The sequence below is a fragment of the Pseudonaja textilis genome, chromosome 2, assembly GCF_049901715.1.
Source record: "Pseudonaja textilis isolate UNSWEBS1 chromosome 2, rPseTex1.2, whole genome shotgun sequence".
In the NCBI taxonomy this organism is placed as follows: Eukaryota; Metazoa; Chordata; class Lepidosauria; order Squamata; family Elapidae; genus Pseudonaja; species Pseudonaja textilis.
Window position 1 is genome coordinate 153,013,459 of NC_141991.1, and position 16,197 is coordinate 153,029,655.

At 41.8% G+C, this 16,197-nt stretch overlaps 1 protein-coding gene across 6 annotated transcripts in view; it reads left to right on the forward strand.

Annotated features, from left to right (window-relative positions):
• PNPLA6 (patatin like domain 6, lysophospholipase) overlaps window positions 1-16,197 on the forward strand; it is a 119,589-nt gene that overhangs the window by 52,376 nt on the left and 51,016 nt on the right. For all 6 annotated transcript variants that reach the window (XM_087926010.1, XM_087926007.1, XM_087926011.1 and 3 more), the window contains 16 exons: window positions 1,208-1,336; window positions 2,123-2,203; window positions 2,392-2,539; window positions 2,981-3,064; window positions 3,150-3,256; window positions 3,458-3,649; window positions 6,623-6,700; window positions 7,273-7,478; window positions 8,342-8,473; window positions 8,652-8,775; window positions 11,149-11,262; window positions 12,155-12,230; window positions 12,395-12,535; window positions 12,615-12,678; window positions 13,469-13,637; window positions 14,022-14,204. In XM_087926010.1, coding sequence (XP_087782136.1) covers window positions 1,208-1,336; window positions 2,123-2,203; window positions 2,392-2,539; window positions 2,981-3,064; window positions 3,150-3,256; window positions 3,458-3,649; window positions 6,623-6,700; window positions 7,273-7,478; window positions 8,342-8,473; window positions 8,652-8,775; window positions 11,149-11,262; window positions 12,155-12,230; window positions 12,395-12,535; window positions 12,615-12,678; window positions 13,469-13,637; window positions 14,022-14,204 — 2,028 coding nt within the window. The remainder of the gene's footprint in view (window positions 1-1,207; window positions 1,337-2,122; window positions 2,204-2,391; window positions 2,540-2,980; window positions 3,065-3,149; window positions 3,257-3,457; window positions 3,650-6,622; window positions 6,701-7,272; window positions 7,479-8,341; window positions 8,474-8,651; window positions 8,776-11,148; window positions 11,263-12,154; window positions 12,231-12,394; window positions 12,536-12,614; window positions 12,679-13,468; window positions 13,638-14,021; window positions 14,205-16,197) is intronic.

Genomic DNA, 16,197 nt, shown 5'->3' on the forward strand with positions numbered 1-16,197 from the left:
TCAGGATGTTCTCTTCAAGTAATAATAAGTAAAAGTTCATCTCACCAAGTTGACACACTTTCCTTCAATCTCTTCCATTCCGGAGCTGTCCCAGCTTCAGCAGCTTGAATGGCTGCCTCTCCGCCACTGGCAAAAGGGCTTTTCCTGGATCAACTAGGGACTTTGCAATGTCCCTGGGATCGACAGGATGTGCCCTCCTCAGTCACCATCTCTACAGGACGGTTTAGGTCCAGTGGGACCGACCTGCAACGGAGATATCAATGGCGATCTTGGAGCTTCAAGATCGCATGCTGTACTGCTGAGACGCCAGCTCTGCCCCCCTTCCCCCACTTCTGCCTTCTTAATGTTGTTTTAAAGTTCATACAAAAACGTGTGTGTTTTTCTATGTAAATTCAGGAATATTTTTTTTCTACTGCATGATGTGTTTTGTGTATGTGTATTTTCCTCTAATAAACTCATACTTAATTTGTCAGCTGCTTCACAAATTTTCAGAGAGCTTTCATTCATGTGCATGTGTTTTGCAATGTGAAAATCAGACTTTAAAATTTGAACCCAATGAATGTTTTCCCTTCTATAACTACAACACCTATTCCCTCTGTTCATATACACTTATCCTCTCCTACTATTAGTAGGAAGCCTCTTGACCCAATCCTCTGCTTCTGTCTTCTGAGATACACAAGATAAAGCTTGATTTGCCACTGAATTCTCCAAATATTGGTCAAATCACTCCATAAAACTAATAAAAAGTAAATAATCAAAGGAGCCTAGTAGTCCATCTTCTGACTAACAAATTTTATTTAAAGGTATAAGCTTTTGTGAGCTGCTACTCATCTTCAGATACAATAGAATGCATTTTAAATCAGATTTAAATTGGGATGAAGTAAGGGGAAAAAGAGAGGAAAATAGGTTGGTTATAGAGATGTGGGTTACATGTGAAATAGATTACAACTACTTTATCAATCTGTTTTTTAAAAAATTCTATCAAGCCACTATATGCATTTGATTAAAATGATCCAAACCTCATGAGTATAAGATATAACTCATTTAATAAGATTTGTTAGTTGGAAAAGGGCTTCTGGATTCCTTGTGACCATTGCTACCATAGATTAACATGGCTCTCCTTTTACATGCTGTATATGTAACTAGTGGATCAGAAAGAATTATAGTTATAGCACTTAAATCTCTCCGGTGGGGGGGTGTCCAACAGGGTCACCAACGGCCATATCGGACAGTGTCTGCACGGGTAGCTGAAGACTCCACTGTGCTGCAGTTGCCGGTTGAAGCCTTCTCAGCAGTCTTTGAGAAGTATCCTGAGAGCTTGGTTCGGGTGGTTCAGGTAAATTTCCAGCATGTTCTGCCACTGTTCTTTCTCCTTTTATGCATCTCCTCTTTGTGTTTTTCTGCTGGGTTTGATCTGTGTAAGCATTTGGATGTCAGCAGAAGCAGGAAATAGTTAAGCACACAATCAAGCAAATTTGCATAATTGCAAACATCATCTTTCATATCTTCTTTACAGTGTTTTTACTTGTTTTGCACTTCTGAAACAAACACCTAGGAACTAATGTTGCCACACATATCCCTACAAACAGCTTTGTGGCCCGTTAAATTTAGAATACTGCCTTAAAAGATGACTGTTGCATCTCCAACAGAATATTGTATCAGGACAAGTTGCAATGAAGGACAGCTGGTGGGCTGAACCAAGAATCCTGTCTTTGAGGGCGTTGGAGAGTGCCTCTCACATGGAGAATTAAGTCGGCTACTTTTTGGTAGTTAAGGAGAAATTGCCACAGTGAGACCATGGAGGCAATTCTGTGGAAATTAAGACAAACAAGCCTTTCTTTTAACCTACCCTACATATTGCAATGAATTTTTATACTAACTACCACAATGTAGTCAGAGTTAAAAGAGCCTAGAATCACTACATAGCCACCAACAAGCTAAGTCCAACCTCCCTTGAATTTTGTTGACCCTTATCTAACTCCAAACAGACCTAACTGTTAGTACATAGGCAAGAGTAGCAATAAATCAGTTTAATTGGACCTTCATGTTTTGCACCTGACATATGCAGACACATGTTGGGTAACTGTCTGTTGACCTGCTACTTTGCTGTTTCCAATTACAGATCATAATGGTTCGTCTTCAAAGAGTCACCTTCTTGGCCTTGCACAACTATCTGGGCCTGACAAATGAGCTTTTCAGCCATGTAAGTCATGACCTATGACCAAATTAAACCTCACCTTCTTCATGTGGGAATTGACAGTAGCCTTTGAGCATATGAAGAATTCACTTCCCTCACTGCTGATTAATCATAGAGGGTGGGTTTCCCAGCACAACTGCTCTGTGTTTCCCACCTTCTTGTGTAATGGATGTGGGTATGTTTCCCATCCCCAGGAAATGCAACCATTGCGGCTTTTTCCCCAGTCGAGTCACCCCTCGCGCACAAGTCCTGTTTGGCACAGTAAACGTATAATCAGTGCTTCCTCTATTGAGGACACAAAGGATAGTACTGGAAGGCAACCAGATGCCTCTAAAGATCAAGGTAAGTTGTCTGCCCTAGGAGTAAAACCTAGCGTTTGCTATAAAGTGTGAGTTGAGTTTGGCCTCTGAGCCTCCAGTGCAATCCATTTCATTCTGTCTCTTGCCTTGACTCGCTTATGAAGTACAGCTTCAATTTCTTCTGTCCAGTGATGTTCTCTAATAATAATATTGCAGAAGCAATGGTCCGGATGCTGCTACTAGAAATTAAGACAGATCAACCCAGAGTATAAACCTCATCTGCCTCAATCCCAACTGAATTATTTTCACTGTTCTTTTCCTCTGCATATTCTGAGCCCTCCCAATAGAATGTAATTTAGTCATCTCTGGCAGAAGTTTTACATTCCTTATGCAAGTATTGCTTATGGATTCCTTCCAAGGTATGGGAAAGTCAAATGTTCACATCTATACTATGTGAGTATATTGTATACTTGTATACTTCTAGGTGATCCCTTGAAATCAGGTTTATTAGAACCCCCTGTTCCTCCTCTGTTGAGCCGTTGTATCTCCATGCCAGTTGACATTTCAGGTATGTCTCTTTTTGGCCCATTCTCCCTTTGTTTGATTCCTTGGGCGATCCAGTTGATTATCTCCATACTCTCTTTCTCACTCAGGAATTCCAAAGGGCCCACGGTCAGACTTTGATATGGCCTATGAGCGAGGCCGCATCTCAGTTTCTCTTCAGGAAAACAGTACAATTGCATTGGATGGCTTTGCTCGAGTAAGTTTCTGCCAAGGGGGAAAGGAGCATGTCAGCTTTGATATTTGTCATTTTCTTACAGGTTTTTAGATACAATTAAAAGGGATAGAGATGAGTCTGCCTTTTGGGGAGGAAATATTTCTCCCTTTGTGAAATCTTTCCTGTAGATAATCTCTTGGTTCTTAGGCCTCTAATTGTTTCTTCCTTTTCTATTTTTAACAGTCAGCTTCCCAAGACTCCCGTGAACGAAAGTCTGTGATGGTGGAAGAACAACCATCGGGCATCTACCATTACAACTATTGTGAAGATGATTCAGCAACTGGCGATTGCCCATTTGGACCATACCAGGGCCGCCAGACCAGTGCCATTTTTGAGGCTGCCAAGCGGGAGTTGGTCAAACTCATGAAAATTGAGGTAGAGTGATACAGGAAGAGTTTTCTGATAATCAGTGATTCAGGAGGGAAGGGTTCTCCCTTGCTATTTTCTTCATTTCTCAGCAAGTGCAGAGCAGAGGTGATATTCAGCAGATTCTGACCAGTTCTGGAGAACTGGTAGCGGAAATTTTGAGTAGTTCAGAGAACCGGCAAATACCACCTCTGACTGCCCCCCCCCGCGCCCCTATCTATTCTCTGCCTCCAAAGTCCCAGCTGATTGGCTGGGTCTTCTTTTGTTGCCCTGTAGAGGAGAATGGATCTGAAAGCAGGTTAGTGGGATGGGGAAGGAATGGGATTTTGCAGTAACCTTCCCCCAGGAGTGGGGAGGGAATGGAGATTTTACAGTATATCCTTCCCCTGTCACGCCCACCAAGCCATGCCCACCAAGCCATGCCACTCACACCAACCGGTAGTAAAAAATAATAATAATCCCACCACTGGTGCAGAAGCTGGTTGTGTTCAATGCTTGGGGTCATTATTCACTTCTTAACAGGAATTAGAACATAGAATAATAGGGTTGGAAGGAACCTTGAAGTTCTTCTAGTCCAGGGGTGTCAAACTCACGTCATCACAGCAACATATCAGGACTTTTTTCCCCTTCACTAAACCGGGTGGGTATGGCCAGCACATGACACATCCAGCCTGTGGGCCACGAATTTGACAGTCCTGTTCTAGTCCAACGCTATGTCCATGGCAGGAGATCTTTTAGCATTCTGGACAAATGGTTGTCCTGCCCTCAGGTGCTTTGAATAATAAGTTGACTCCCCTTTCTCTGTGACATCCCCTCAAGTACTGGAACACTGCTACATACTACATACTTTGTTAGACTAGATATACCTAGTTCCCTCACTTGTTCATCATATGATGTACAGTAGGCTCTAGTCCTTTAATCATCCTTGTTGCTCTTCTCTGCATTCTTTCTAGAGTCATGACATCTTTTTATATGAACATTTCCTATGGGCCAGTACAAAACAAAACAGAATTGTCCTTTACTTCCAAATCCTTTCAATTTATCATGGCCCAGAATATTTTTCATGGCACTTTAAGACAACACTTCGATTGTGCCAGTACTCTGCTTTCTTCATGAGTTTTATGGATAAGAGAATTTGCAATCCTGTCCTCCTTTTGTCCTCTCCTCACCAGCTTTGAAATTTTTCTTCCATTCATTGTAAGAAAGTATTCCTTTTAACTAAAAATACTAGGAGTTCTTTTGAAATCATCTTCAGTTTTACTGCACTTTGTACTCTACAATATTCATAAGGTTTGCCTTGCAAGAGTCCTGTTTAGTCTCAATCCCTTTTTTCTTAAAAGGAAAATGGAGGTCAAGAGATAATAGTTATTCCAAGACAAATAGAAATTGCTTCAGAATGCTGCTTTGCGATGGTTATTTTCCTGTCTATGGTTATATAAGTCCAGATAGGATGGGGTTAATTCTGCTTAAACCAGTTGGACTGAGTCTGCTCAAATTCAAGCTCCGCCCCTTTGCTGAGGCCACCGATGGTTCACAGATTTCCCACTTGGGACCTTCCCAAAGTTCTAAAAGCCTTAATGTCTCCACTTTTTGAACCACTTACATCCATAATCTTATATTACCTCTCTCTCAAGGTGGCATTCCTCATAGCCATTACCTCAGCTAGGAGGATTTCGGAGTTAGCTGCTCTTTCTGTCACGGAAGTCTTGTGTGTCTTCCCTGCGGGCAAAGTGGTGTTGCGATTGGATCCTTCCTTTATACCTAAAATCAATTCCAGATTTCATAGAGCACAGGAACTTGTCCTTCCCATTTTTTGTCCTACTCCTTCCCACTCTCTCAAGTGATCATGGCACACTCTGGATGTGCGGAGGGCTTAACATCCAGAGGACCCTTCTGTTCCACAGGATGAAAGTCCTGTTTGTATCATTTCAACCCAGTTCCTTGGGGTTGAAGGTGTCCCCAATGACAGTGGGCAGGTGGATTAGGGCCTGCATTGCTAAGGCTTATCACACTTCAGCTCTTCCGATTCCAAGAGGAGTGACAGCACATTTCACCAGGAGTGCAGCGAAAACGGCGGCCTGGGCTACCCAAGCCCCCATTGAGGAGATTTGTAGAGCGGCCACCTGGTCTTCTCCATCTCCTTTTATCTGCCATTATCGCATTGATGCCTTTGCTGCGGTGTATGCCGCTTTTGGCAGAAGAATCCTGTAAAGTGTACATGAACACTGATGTAAGTAGGACCAGACTATTGCTCTCCCTGGAATTAGCAGGCTTGGGTATGTCCCATCCTATCTGGACTCATGTATCCATAGACAGGAAAAAGAACATTGGCTTACCTGAATGTTCATTTTCTGTCTATGTGGAGTGAGTCCAGCCCCACCCTGGTTCGTCTGGTCTGGGATGGGCTAGGGAGGGTGCATTAATGTGTGTCTGTTTATGTACACTAGTGGAATCACCTCTCATCTGCCTTGATGCTTCGTCAAAAACTGGGGAGTGGCCTCAGCAAAGGGGCAGAGCTTGAATTTGAGCAGACTCAGTCCAATTGGTTTAGGCAGAGTTAACCCCATCCTATCTGGACTCACTCCACATAGAGAGAAAATGAACATTCAGGTAAGCCAATGTTCCTTCTACACTGGGAATAGGTTTATAAACCAGTGTGTGTATTTGTGTACTTTCGTGACTACCTATACTGCAAAATGTACTCTAGTTCCAGTAAATTACCCTTTCTCCTACAGGAATGTGTGAGGCTGAAACTTACTTTTTTCAGTTTCAGACCTTTTTTTACAAAGGAGCTGTAAAAACAGCTCTGCCTTGGAGCTTTTAAAAAACGATAATATTTTAGAAATCCTATAGAGAAGAGTCTTAGTTTCCTGACTTTACTTTGAACTCTACTCTACACAGAGTGTAATTGAGGTGTAAAGGATTCAGCTCCTATTCCAAACAGGAAAGACAGCTAATAACATTCTGCCATTCTCTCCACAGGATTCATCCTTACTAAATAATCGGGTGCTTTTGCATCATGCCAAAGCAGGAACAGTAATTGCCCGTCAAGGAGATCAAGTAAGCATTGTAGAGGGCATACAAGATTGTAAACTAGCTTAGTCAGAGAAAAATAAATGATAATTGTAGCACATCTCATCCCCTTGAAGATCAGAAAAGGATGAAAGAAGAGATTGCCTGTAATAGTTTATTCCTGTAATCAGGACCTAATGTTGGATGGACTTATGTTCTAGAAGGAAAGACTTCTCAAGAAGCATTTCGTGTAGATTGAATTTTATTGTGTATTCTTCTGAGTGGGTTCTTCACAGTTCAAATTATTGAAGGTTCCACAATGTAGAACCCTATGCTGTAGCTTTTAATAAGAATGTGCCCACTTTGATTGTGGATTATAAAAGAAGAATAATTTGTCAGGAAAGGAAGGAGGAAAAAAAGTGGAGTGCACATCGGCTGCAAAACACTCCTCTTTAAAACACTAATTTCCAGCTTTTTTAGCAAACCCATCGATTTAACTTTTAAGAGACAAAGTTTTTTAAAAGATATTTCTAGAAACCTGTTGAAGCTTCTGCTCAGTCCTGCTCCATGGTAACCCAATTCCCTTGGAATGGGCTGCTTATTCTGGTCTTTTTTGGCAGGATGTCAGCTTACACTTTGTACTGTGGGGCTGTCTGCATGTTTACCAGCGGATGATTGACAAGGCTGAAGACGTGTGCCTCTTCTTGGTTCAACCTGGAGAGATGGTGGGCCAGCTAGCAGTGCTTACTGGAGAGCCACTGATTTTCACCATCAAAGCAAATCGTGATTGTACTTTCCTTAAGATCTCCAAGTCTGACTTTTACGAGTGGGTACCATGTGCATAAAATGTGCTTGGTTTCTGCCTGGCTCTCCTGCCATCATGTTCTTCCCAATCACTAGCCGTGTTCACATGCGGCAACTGCTCCTGTTCTTTTAGCCTGAGCCATTTGCTATTCTCCGCTGGGAGATTGGTTGGGCCATCTCACAGGTAAAATGGAGAAAAAAGAATGGTTCTGTCTGTGGGTTTATGCTGCCAGCTTAGGAAGGGCTTTCATGGCTCTGGTGTGGTTTTCCTTTTTCTCTTCTCCAGTAGAAAGAGCTACCTAAAAATAATGGTTATCTTTCTTTAATGACTGAATTGCCTGAGGGACTTCTTTCCCCAGATGCTTCTACCTATCCAGTCTAGTCTGGCAGGATGGGTATACTCTGGGAATGCCAGCCAGTGGGGCCAGGAATTGTGCCTTTTCTGCCATAGCACCTGCCTTATGGAACACCCTCCCTCCAGAGATTAGGATGGGTACGGCCCTGCTTACCCCCTTACACCTAATTTTGTGGCCTGGTCTGAGCCCCAAGTGTTTGAAAGATTCTGTCTCCTGATTGTTTTAACATCTATGAATTGTAGTATTTTCCTCAGCTGCTGTGTGTATTTTAACATCTATATTATAAAAATTATTTTTAATTGGTTTTATGATTGTTCATTGCCCAGAGTCACTTGTTGAATAAAAATGAATAAATCAGTAAAATTAATTTAGCTTTGCCCTGAGATTCACCATGCTTAACTAGCAGCATCTTCCCTGAATCCAAGTTGGATCTATTTCTTTCTCAACTCTGGCAAAACTGAGAAACGAACTGGAACTTTTATATGTTGTAAAGGCTGTAGTCTTCCAGTAACTTCTGACTCCTCCTTAGGATTATGAGGGAACAGCCAAGTGTGGTGCTGAGTGTGGCTCATACTGTAGCAGCCCGCATGTCTCCTTTTGTACGTCAAATGGACTTCGCTATTGATTGGATGGCAGTAGAGGCTGGGCGAGCACTTTACAGGTAAGACAAAGGAGCTATTTCCTACGTTTGATGCCTTTCCTTTGCTAAAGAATCCCCCATTCAGTTAGATGCACACTATGCCATGATATTTGCACAGAGATAACTTGCTTCAAGGCAGACTTTACTGGTTATTAGAGAAGGAGACCAATTTAATCCATGATTTTTCCTTCTCTTCCAGGCAAGGTGATAAGTCTGACTGCACTTACATTGTGCTGAATGGGCGCTTGCGCTCTGTCATTCAGAAGGCCAATGGCAAGAAGGAACTGGTTGGGGAATATGGGCGTGGGGACCTCATTGGAGTGGTAAGTTCTAAGTAAGGAAAACCCCTACATTCAGTGAGGGACAGCTAAACCAAAGGGGTAAATCCTCTACTACCCTTTTGAGCCCAAATATGAGTTACACACTTTGTATTTTAAGAAGATTAATAGACACAGCATCAGATTCTTGTTCTAGACCAATTGTAGACTAGGTGGCCCTTGCTTAATAACTACTTGCTCACTGACTGTTTGAATTTGCAATGGCACTGAATGAATGGCAGCTACCAGTACTATTGGTTCTCAGAGTTCTGGCCGTGATCATATGATGCAGTCTGGGCACTCTGCAACCAGCCTGGATTTCCAATCATTGCCATATCCCACAGTCTCATGATCATGATTTGTGACCTTCCCTGCTGTCTTCCCATAAACAAAGTCAATGGGGAAGCCAGCAGGAATTTGGAAGTTGCAAACACATGAAACTTACAGGGGAGGCATGGCAAACTGAAGACCTCTTCACAAAAGTGGAGCCAACAATTGTGGCAAAGACCAAAAAAACAAATGAATGGACTGGGTGTTTGGAATCTCTCTGAATATGGGAGGACAGAAGATCATCCACATGTGCTCTGGAACAGGGGTTGCCAACCTTTTGGACCTCAGGGACCACCAATCTCATAATTTTAAATCCCAGGGACCACTAACCAGTTCTGTGGGTATGGCCTAATTTGTGGGTGTGCCTTGGTGGTCATGTGACTGGCTGGGCATGGCTGGTATATAAATATTATAAATATTTATATAAATATTGAATTTTTTATAAAAAAAGAGCAACTTTTACCCAAAATCAGGCAAAGCAAGCGGGCAGATTGAGTTGCTCACAGAATCACAGATTCATTCAGAGATCTATCTATCTGCAATCAGCTAGCTCAGTCTGTCACATAAAATTTGTTTGCAAGCAAACTCATAAAATTTGCTAGCAAGCAAACTCACAAAATTAACTCTCAACACACCATGTATATAAATATTGATTTTTTTATTTAAGAAAGAGCAACTTTTACCCAAAATCAGGCAAAGCAGGCAGGCAGATTGAGTTGCTCACACAATCATTCAGTGATCTATCTATCTGCCATCGGCTAGCTCAGTCTGTCACATAAAATTTGCTTGCTGTGAGTCTGCACTGAATAATAGAAACTTCAGTCCTATGGGAGATTCGGCTGTGCTTAAAAGCAGAGCTGAAGATCTAAAGACTAGCTAGAAAGCAAGAAACCCAACCATTTCCTGCTTTCTAGCTAATCTAAATCTCCTGGCACAGCAGAACAGCTGATGGTTGGAAAAAGGAAAAATAGCAATTTAACAGGAAAGTTTGCTGGGTAAGGAGTGAGTGGGCGGGAGGGTTCCTGCAGGCCATGTGGGCAGCGCAACCTTGTGTTCCTGCACAGCCTGGATTAATTGCTTTGCGGGGTGCTCTGGAGGCGAGATTTCTCTGCGGCCCACCCAAATTTTCTCACGGCTTACCAGTGGGCCATGGCCCACTGGTTGGCGACCGCTGCTCTAAAAGACTGTTCTTCACAAAGAGACTCTAAAATGGCAGTTTTCATAATTTTAAGCACTGGGAGACAAAGAGATTAGCCATCCTGCTTTTAAAGGATGCTAGGTTTAAAAGCCTCACTATCTATCTAAACATTTTTAGAAATTACATGTTAACTATCTTAAACGTATTAAGAACTTTAGAATGCGGGGTGGGTTTAGCTACAGTTCTGAACAAAAGAAAATTAGTTATAAACTTAAGAAAGAATTTGAATTAAACAGCAAAAACACTAAATAAGATTTTTATCTAAGAAAATCTAAATGAATTAAGAGTCCACCTAAATTTGGAATACCGTCATTTATTCTTAAGTCTTTGGAATTAACTATAAGAAAACAAATAGGTTCTTGTGGGAACCAGATATATTTTGGCTACTTTGGCTATTTAAGCCAACAAAGATAAGTAAAATTTTAATTTTAAAAACTGCACACTAAATTTGGGGGATTAAAATTTTAGAGGATTAAAGATTCTAAGCAGAAACAAAAAATATCAAGAAGCTTTTAGCATCAGTACTGGGACTTACAAAATAATACATCATAACATAATATTGTAATTAAAATTAAAACCCTTAATAAAATTGTATATTTTAAAGCCATCATGTGAAATCCTCACTTAACAATGGTAACCAGAGACTTCTAGAACTGCCGTTATTAAGCATCATAGTTACATGACCACAACCCTTAGCAGTGGAAATTCCAGTCCCAATTATTGTTATTAAATGAGGACTATATATTCATACTTACAGAAGAGCATCTCTCACAAGCTGAGGAGTGCTCTTTTTCATGTGGGAAGACTGATGAATGTGATTTACCAACTGTGACTCATTTCTTGTGATATAGGTGGAAGCTCTGACCCATCAAGTACGAGCTACTACTGTCCATGCTGTACGGGACACAGAGTTGGCCAAGTTACCAGAAGGGACTCTCAACAACATCAAAAGACGCTACCCTCAGGTGAAGGCTCAGGGATTCTCCCTATTTTCTATTTGAACAGTCCTGGTGTACAACTAATTTCTGAATTTGGAAATGGTTCTGCAGATTTATTTCCATTTCAGTTTGTAGGATGTGTACATGCACATTGTATGTATAGGAACTCTATGGCATAATATGCATATTTTTGGACACAAACATGATCAGGTAGAAAAGCTTTATAAGTGTTCAGAAATATTGAGTGTAAAGGAAGATTGTAAAGCTTTATAGGATACTGATCTGGAAAATGAATATGTAGATAACTGTTCCACTTCATTATTTGACTTGGCTTACCATGTATTAATGGCACTGTTAATTTTTTGTGCAAACTTTTTGGATAGCCCCAACAAAACAGCGTATGTTGTAGGCGCCTAGTTTTTCAAAGTCAACATAATCAATATTGAGCCAGAGAGTGAACCCTCATATAGAGTTTTTCTTGTCTGCTGTGAACCGGCTCAATTGCATTATGAGAAAACATTAACCCCCACAGTCATCATTTCTTCAAAATGTTTTCAAATGGAAATCATAACAGAAAATGCTGCTTTTCCATATTGTAGCAAACCATGCTATCTTCTAAACAAGGTAGATTCATTGCTGATAGTAAGCTTTTTCTAGAAGGAGTTAAAGATATACTATGATATCCAGGGAGATACTTCAGGATACAAGTAGAGTTGCATTTTAATAGAGAATGAAGGAATGCAGTGGCAAGGCATTGTGAGCACATTTTTAGATGTGAATAGGGAGAAAATCATTTTAGGAAGATCAGGCTAGTTTCTCATCAGCTGGGTATTTCACAGACTGAGAAATCTTTGTTTATATGTATTACTGTTCAAATTCTGGGCACTGGCATCCTCCAGTCTTCTAATGCCTTATATAGGTTGTCACCCGCCTTATCCACCTACTGAGTCAGAAGATCCTGGGGAATCTGCAGCAGTTACGTGGCTCTTTCCCAGGTAAGAGGCTTTAGGCTATGCACCAACTTGTTGCCATATGGCCAGAAAGCATCGGGTTGAAAGAGCATCCTCACATGACAGAGTAGTGTGGCTGCGACTATCTAATGTTCCTTCCAGGTACTTCAGATATTTGTGTTTCAATGATTATTGTATCGCCCATGTAGGTTCAGGTCTTGGCATGACCTCCAGTTCAGAACTGACCAATCCAGCTAGTAATCTCTCAACAGTGGCAGTCCTTCCAGTGTGTGATGAGGTGCCCATGGCAGCCTTCACATTGGAACTCAAACATGCTCTGAATGCAATTGGTGAGCTCTTGTTAGTGCTCTCTTTCCTTGTGTTGCTTCATTCTGCTGCTTTTGTCATCATTCTTCTTTTTCTTCATAGGCCCAACCCTGCTACTCACCAGTGACATTATCCGTGCTCGTCTTGGGGCATCAGCATTGGATAGGTGGGTTGGGAATACACATAAGCTTGCAAGCAGAAAGGTATAATTACAGATACAGGAATATGGAGATGAGATATAACATACTGTATTCTTTTCTCCCAGAGCATTCCCAATCTGCTATATATTCCGTTTTAACCATTCTATCTGTCCATGGTCTTCTATATAGATTGTGCTACATTTTTAGTTTATTTGTTGATCTTTATTTGTGCTCCTTTTCATCTGATGAAGTGGTTGCACTCACAAAAACGTATGTCTTTTAATAGTTTGGAAAATGTTTTTTTGGATATCTGATTTTTTTTCCAAGCATAAAACTGAAGTTTGGAGGGTTTGATTTTTTTCAAAGAAACCATGCAATACCTCAATATTAATGCCTCTATCTGATTATTACATTTGCCCTTATCCATTAGATCATGATTATTCAATCAGCAAAGAGTTTGCACATAATATAGAGTTCCTCCATGAATCTGAACAATATGTCTAATATATGTATTGGAATAAGATGTCAGAGTTTGCATAGGTCCTTTCTGTTCAATTAAGATGATTTGAAAGAGGTCAATGTTCATCATCAAGAAAAAGGAACAACAGGAAATAGCTTTTATCCCTTTAGAGATCCACTCTTAGGCAGTATTGGATTTCTGGAAGAACAAATATGATTGACTAGAATCCTGTAAAATCCAAGATGGAAGTTGATTTTGGCTTGTTTCTCTGGGCACTTTCTGTCCCCTTTTGCTCTTACAGTGCTGCCAGTGAGACTGGAATGAGACATCTTTATTCTGCCTTTCTTCCTTTACAGTATCCATGAATATCGACTCTCTGGCTGGCTAGCTCAGCAAGAGGACATTCATCGCATTGTTTTGTACCAGACTGATTACACCTTGACTCCTTGGACAGTGCGTTGCATCCGACAAGCTGACTGCATTCTCATTGTGGGCCTGGGGGACCAAGAGCCTACACTGGGTGAGGTAAAAGGTCCATCATGACTAGAGTGAAGCTTGGCCTAAGAAGTACAATTGCTCTACTTGAGTAGGCTGATCAGCTTGCTTGAGTGGCCAGAGGGGAGTTTGATTAATGGTTTCCAATGTACAAATCCACCTCCTACTGAATAGAACTTAAAATGAATTTCAGTAAGATCAAAGAGCATATTTTATTAGTCTGTCAATATTCCTTCTCTTACGAATTAGTTGTCTTCCCTGTTCTAATAATAGACTTGGTTTTTGGCTCTCTCTTGTATCTGGCTTCATAAGAAATATGGTGTAAGAACATAATCAGTCAAAGCCAGCTGTTTATGTTGTGATGGAAATGAACATGATTGACTTGACTTCTCCTTTCTCCCACCACTCTGTCAGCTAGAACAGATGCTGGAGAATACAGCAGTGCGGGCTCTAAAGCAGCTTATCCTCCTGCACCGTGAAGATGGCCCCAGCCCTGCCCGCACAGTGGAGTGGCTCAACATGCGCAGCTGGTGTTCAGGGCATCTACACATCAAGTGCCCACGCAGGGTCTTTTCTCGACGCAGTCCGAACAAACTGGTATCTCTATTCTGTTTGTTCACCATTGCTTTTTCTGTGCTCACTCTTGGCTTAGTCAGGCCTTTCTCTTTTGCTTTACCGGGGAAACAGGTAAGACTGAATGGCACTATTCTTGAGGATGTTGATTCCCCTATAGCTTTTCTGAATAGGCTTCCTTCCCTTCAGGAACCTCTGAAGCTATTCATCCTGTCAATATTTCCTTCTTCGGTTTTTCCCCACTCCTTGCTTTGGTGTGCATCACTTTGAAGACAAAGAACAGTAAGCAACAGGCTCTTTGGACCCCATCTCCAAGAGGGGTCCAAAGCCTACTTGATTTTCCCTTTGTAGAGAGGAAAAGTTGATAAATGGGAACAGGTGAATTTACCCAACTTCATATATATATATATATATATATGTATATGTAGGTCTAGGTGTGTTTGGGTCTTTTCCCATGTAAGATTAAGAGTATCTTGGCGACGTTTCGGCGAGGTCCCACTCGCCGTCCTCAGGCTGGTGCTTTCAGCTTCATGCCAGTGCAAGCAGTGTGTGATCGGAGTTGCCGTCTCTCTATAAATACTGATGGTGGGGGCTGGTGTGCTGGGTTGGTTGGCTGCGCTGCTGCCTTTTGATTGGTTGATGGAGTTGATGTTGGTATAATGGGCTGTGTGATGGCCTTGTGAGTTTTGTTGTGGAGATATCCTGGATCTTGTGCTGTAATCTCCTGGGTTGTTTGTTTTGTAGTGATCTTTTTTCCATTAGCCTCTCGTGTTTTAACAGCTTGGGTAATGGGTTGTGTGATGGGCTTGTGAGTTCTTTTTTTGTGGTATCCTGGGTCCTGCGTTGTAATCTCCTGGGTCGTTTATGTTTTGATCTCTTTTCCATTAGCCTCCTGTGTAGTAACGGCTTGGGTAATGGGTTGTGTGGTGACCTTGTGAGTTTTATTGCTGTGGTATCCTTGGTTTTGTGCTGTGATTTCCTGGGTCATTTGCTGTGTTGCAACTTCTTGAGTTCTTGTGGTATAATTTCCTGAGTTTTCTGATGTGATATCCTGAGCGGGTGGCTGTGATGTAGCATTGTGGGTTTTAGTCTGGCTTCGAGTTTGGGGTCTGGGTCTGTGTTCTTGGCGTGTGTCAGCTTGTTTGGTTTTGGGGTCGGGGGTGCGACAGCTGGCGAAACAGCCATGGTCTATTTTCTGGATGGTGGTTGTCCTTCGTTTATAGGATGGGCTTGGGCCTGGGTCTGATGAGGGGGATTGGCAGTGGTGTCCCGTGTTGTTTTGGGTCTGGTGTTGGTTTTCGTGGCTGGGACTCGTTTGTTGGTGAGGGCTAGCTTCCAGATGTCTAGTAGGCGGGAGGTATCATCCCGTCTATTCATGTTATGGGGGTGTTTCTCTATCTCGATGGCTTCCCTGATTATTCTCTTGCTGGAGTGTTCAGTGTTGGATATTAATTTGGTTCCTTCGAAATTAATTTCATGCCCTGTGGCTTTAAGGTGCTGGAAGAGGGAGGAAGTATCTTCTTCTCTTCTGACTGCGTTATTGTGTTCTGCGATGCGTGCATTTATTCTCCTGTTGGTTTGTCCAATGTATGTGGCTGGGCAATTGTTGCATGGTATTTCATAAACTCCTTGGTTTTCTAGCTGGATCTTGTCTTTGGGGTTTCTTAGCATGTTGGCTATTTTTGGGTCAGTGCTGAAGGCTGTCCTGATATTGTGTTTGTGGAGAATTTTGCTGATTTTGTCTGTGGTGCCTTTGATGTAGGGAAGGAGTGTGACACCATTGTCTTGTTCTGTGTCTTGGTTTTTGGGGGGTATCTCTTTTTGGATTAGATTGGTGATAGTGTTTCTTTGGAATCCGTTGGAAATTAATACGTTAGTGAGGGTGTGTAGTTCTGTTTTCAGGTGGTCTTTGTCAGCTAGGCATTTGGTTCTGGAGATGAAGGTCTTGGCTACAGAGTTGATCTGTGCAGGGTGGTGATGGGATTGTGCATTTAGGTAGCAGTTGGTGTGTGCTTTT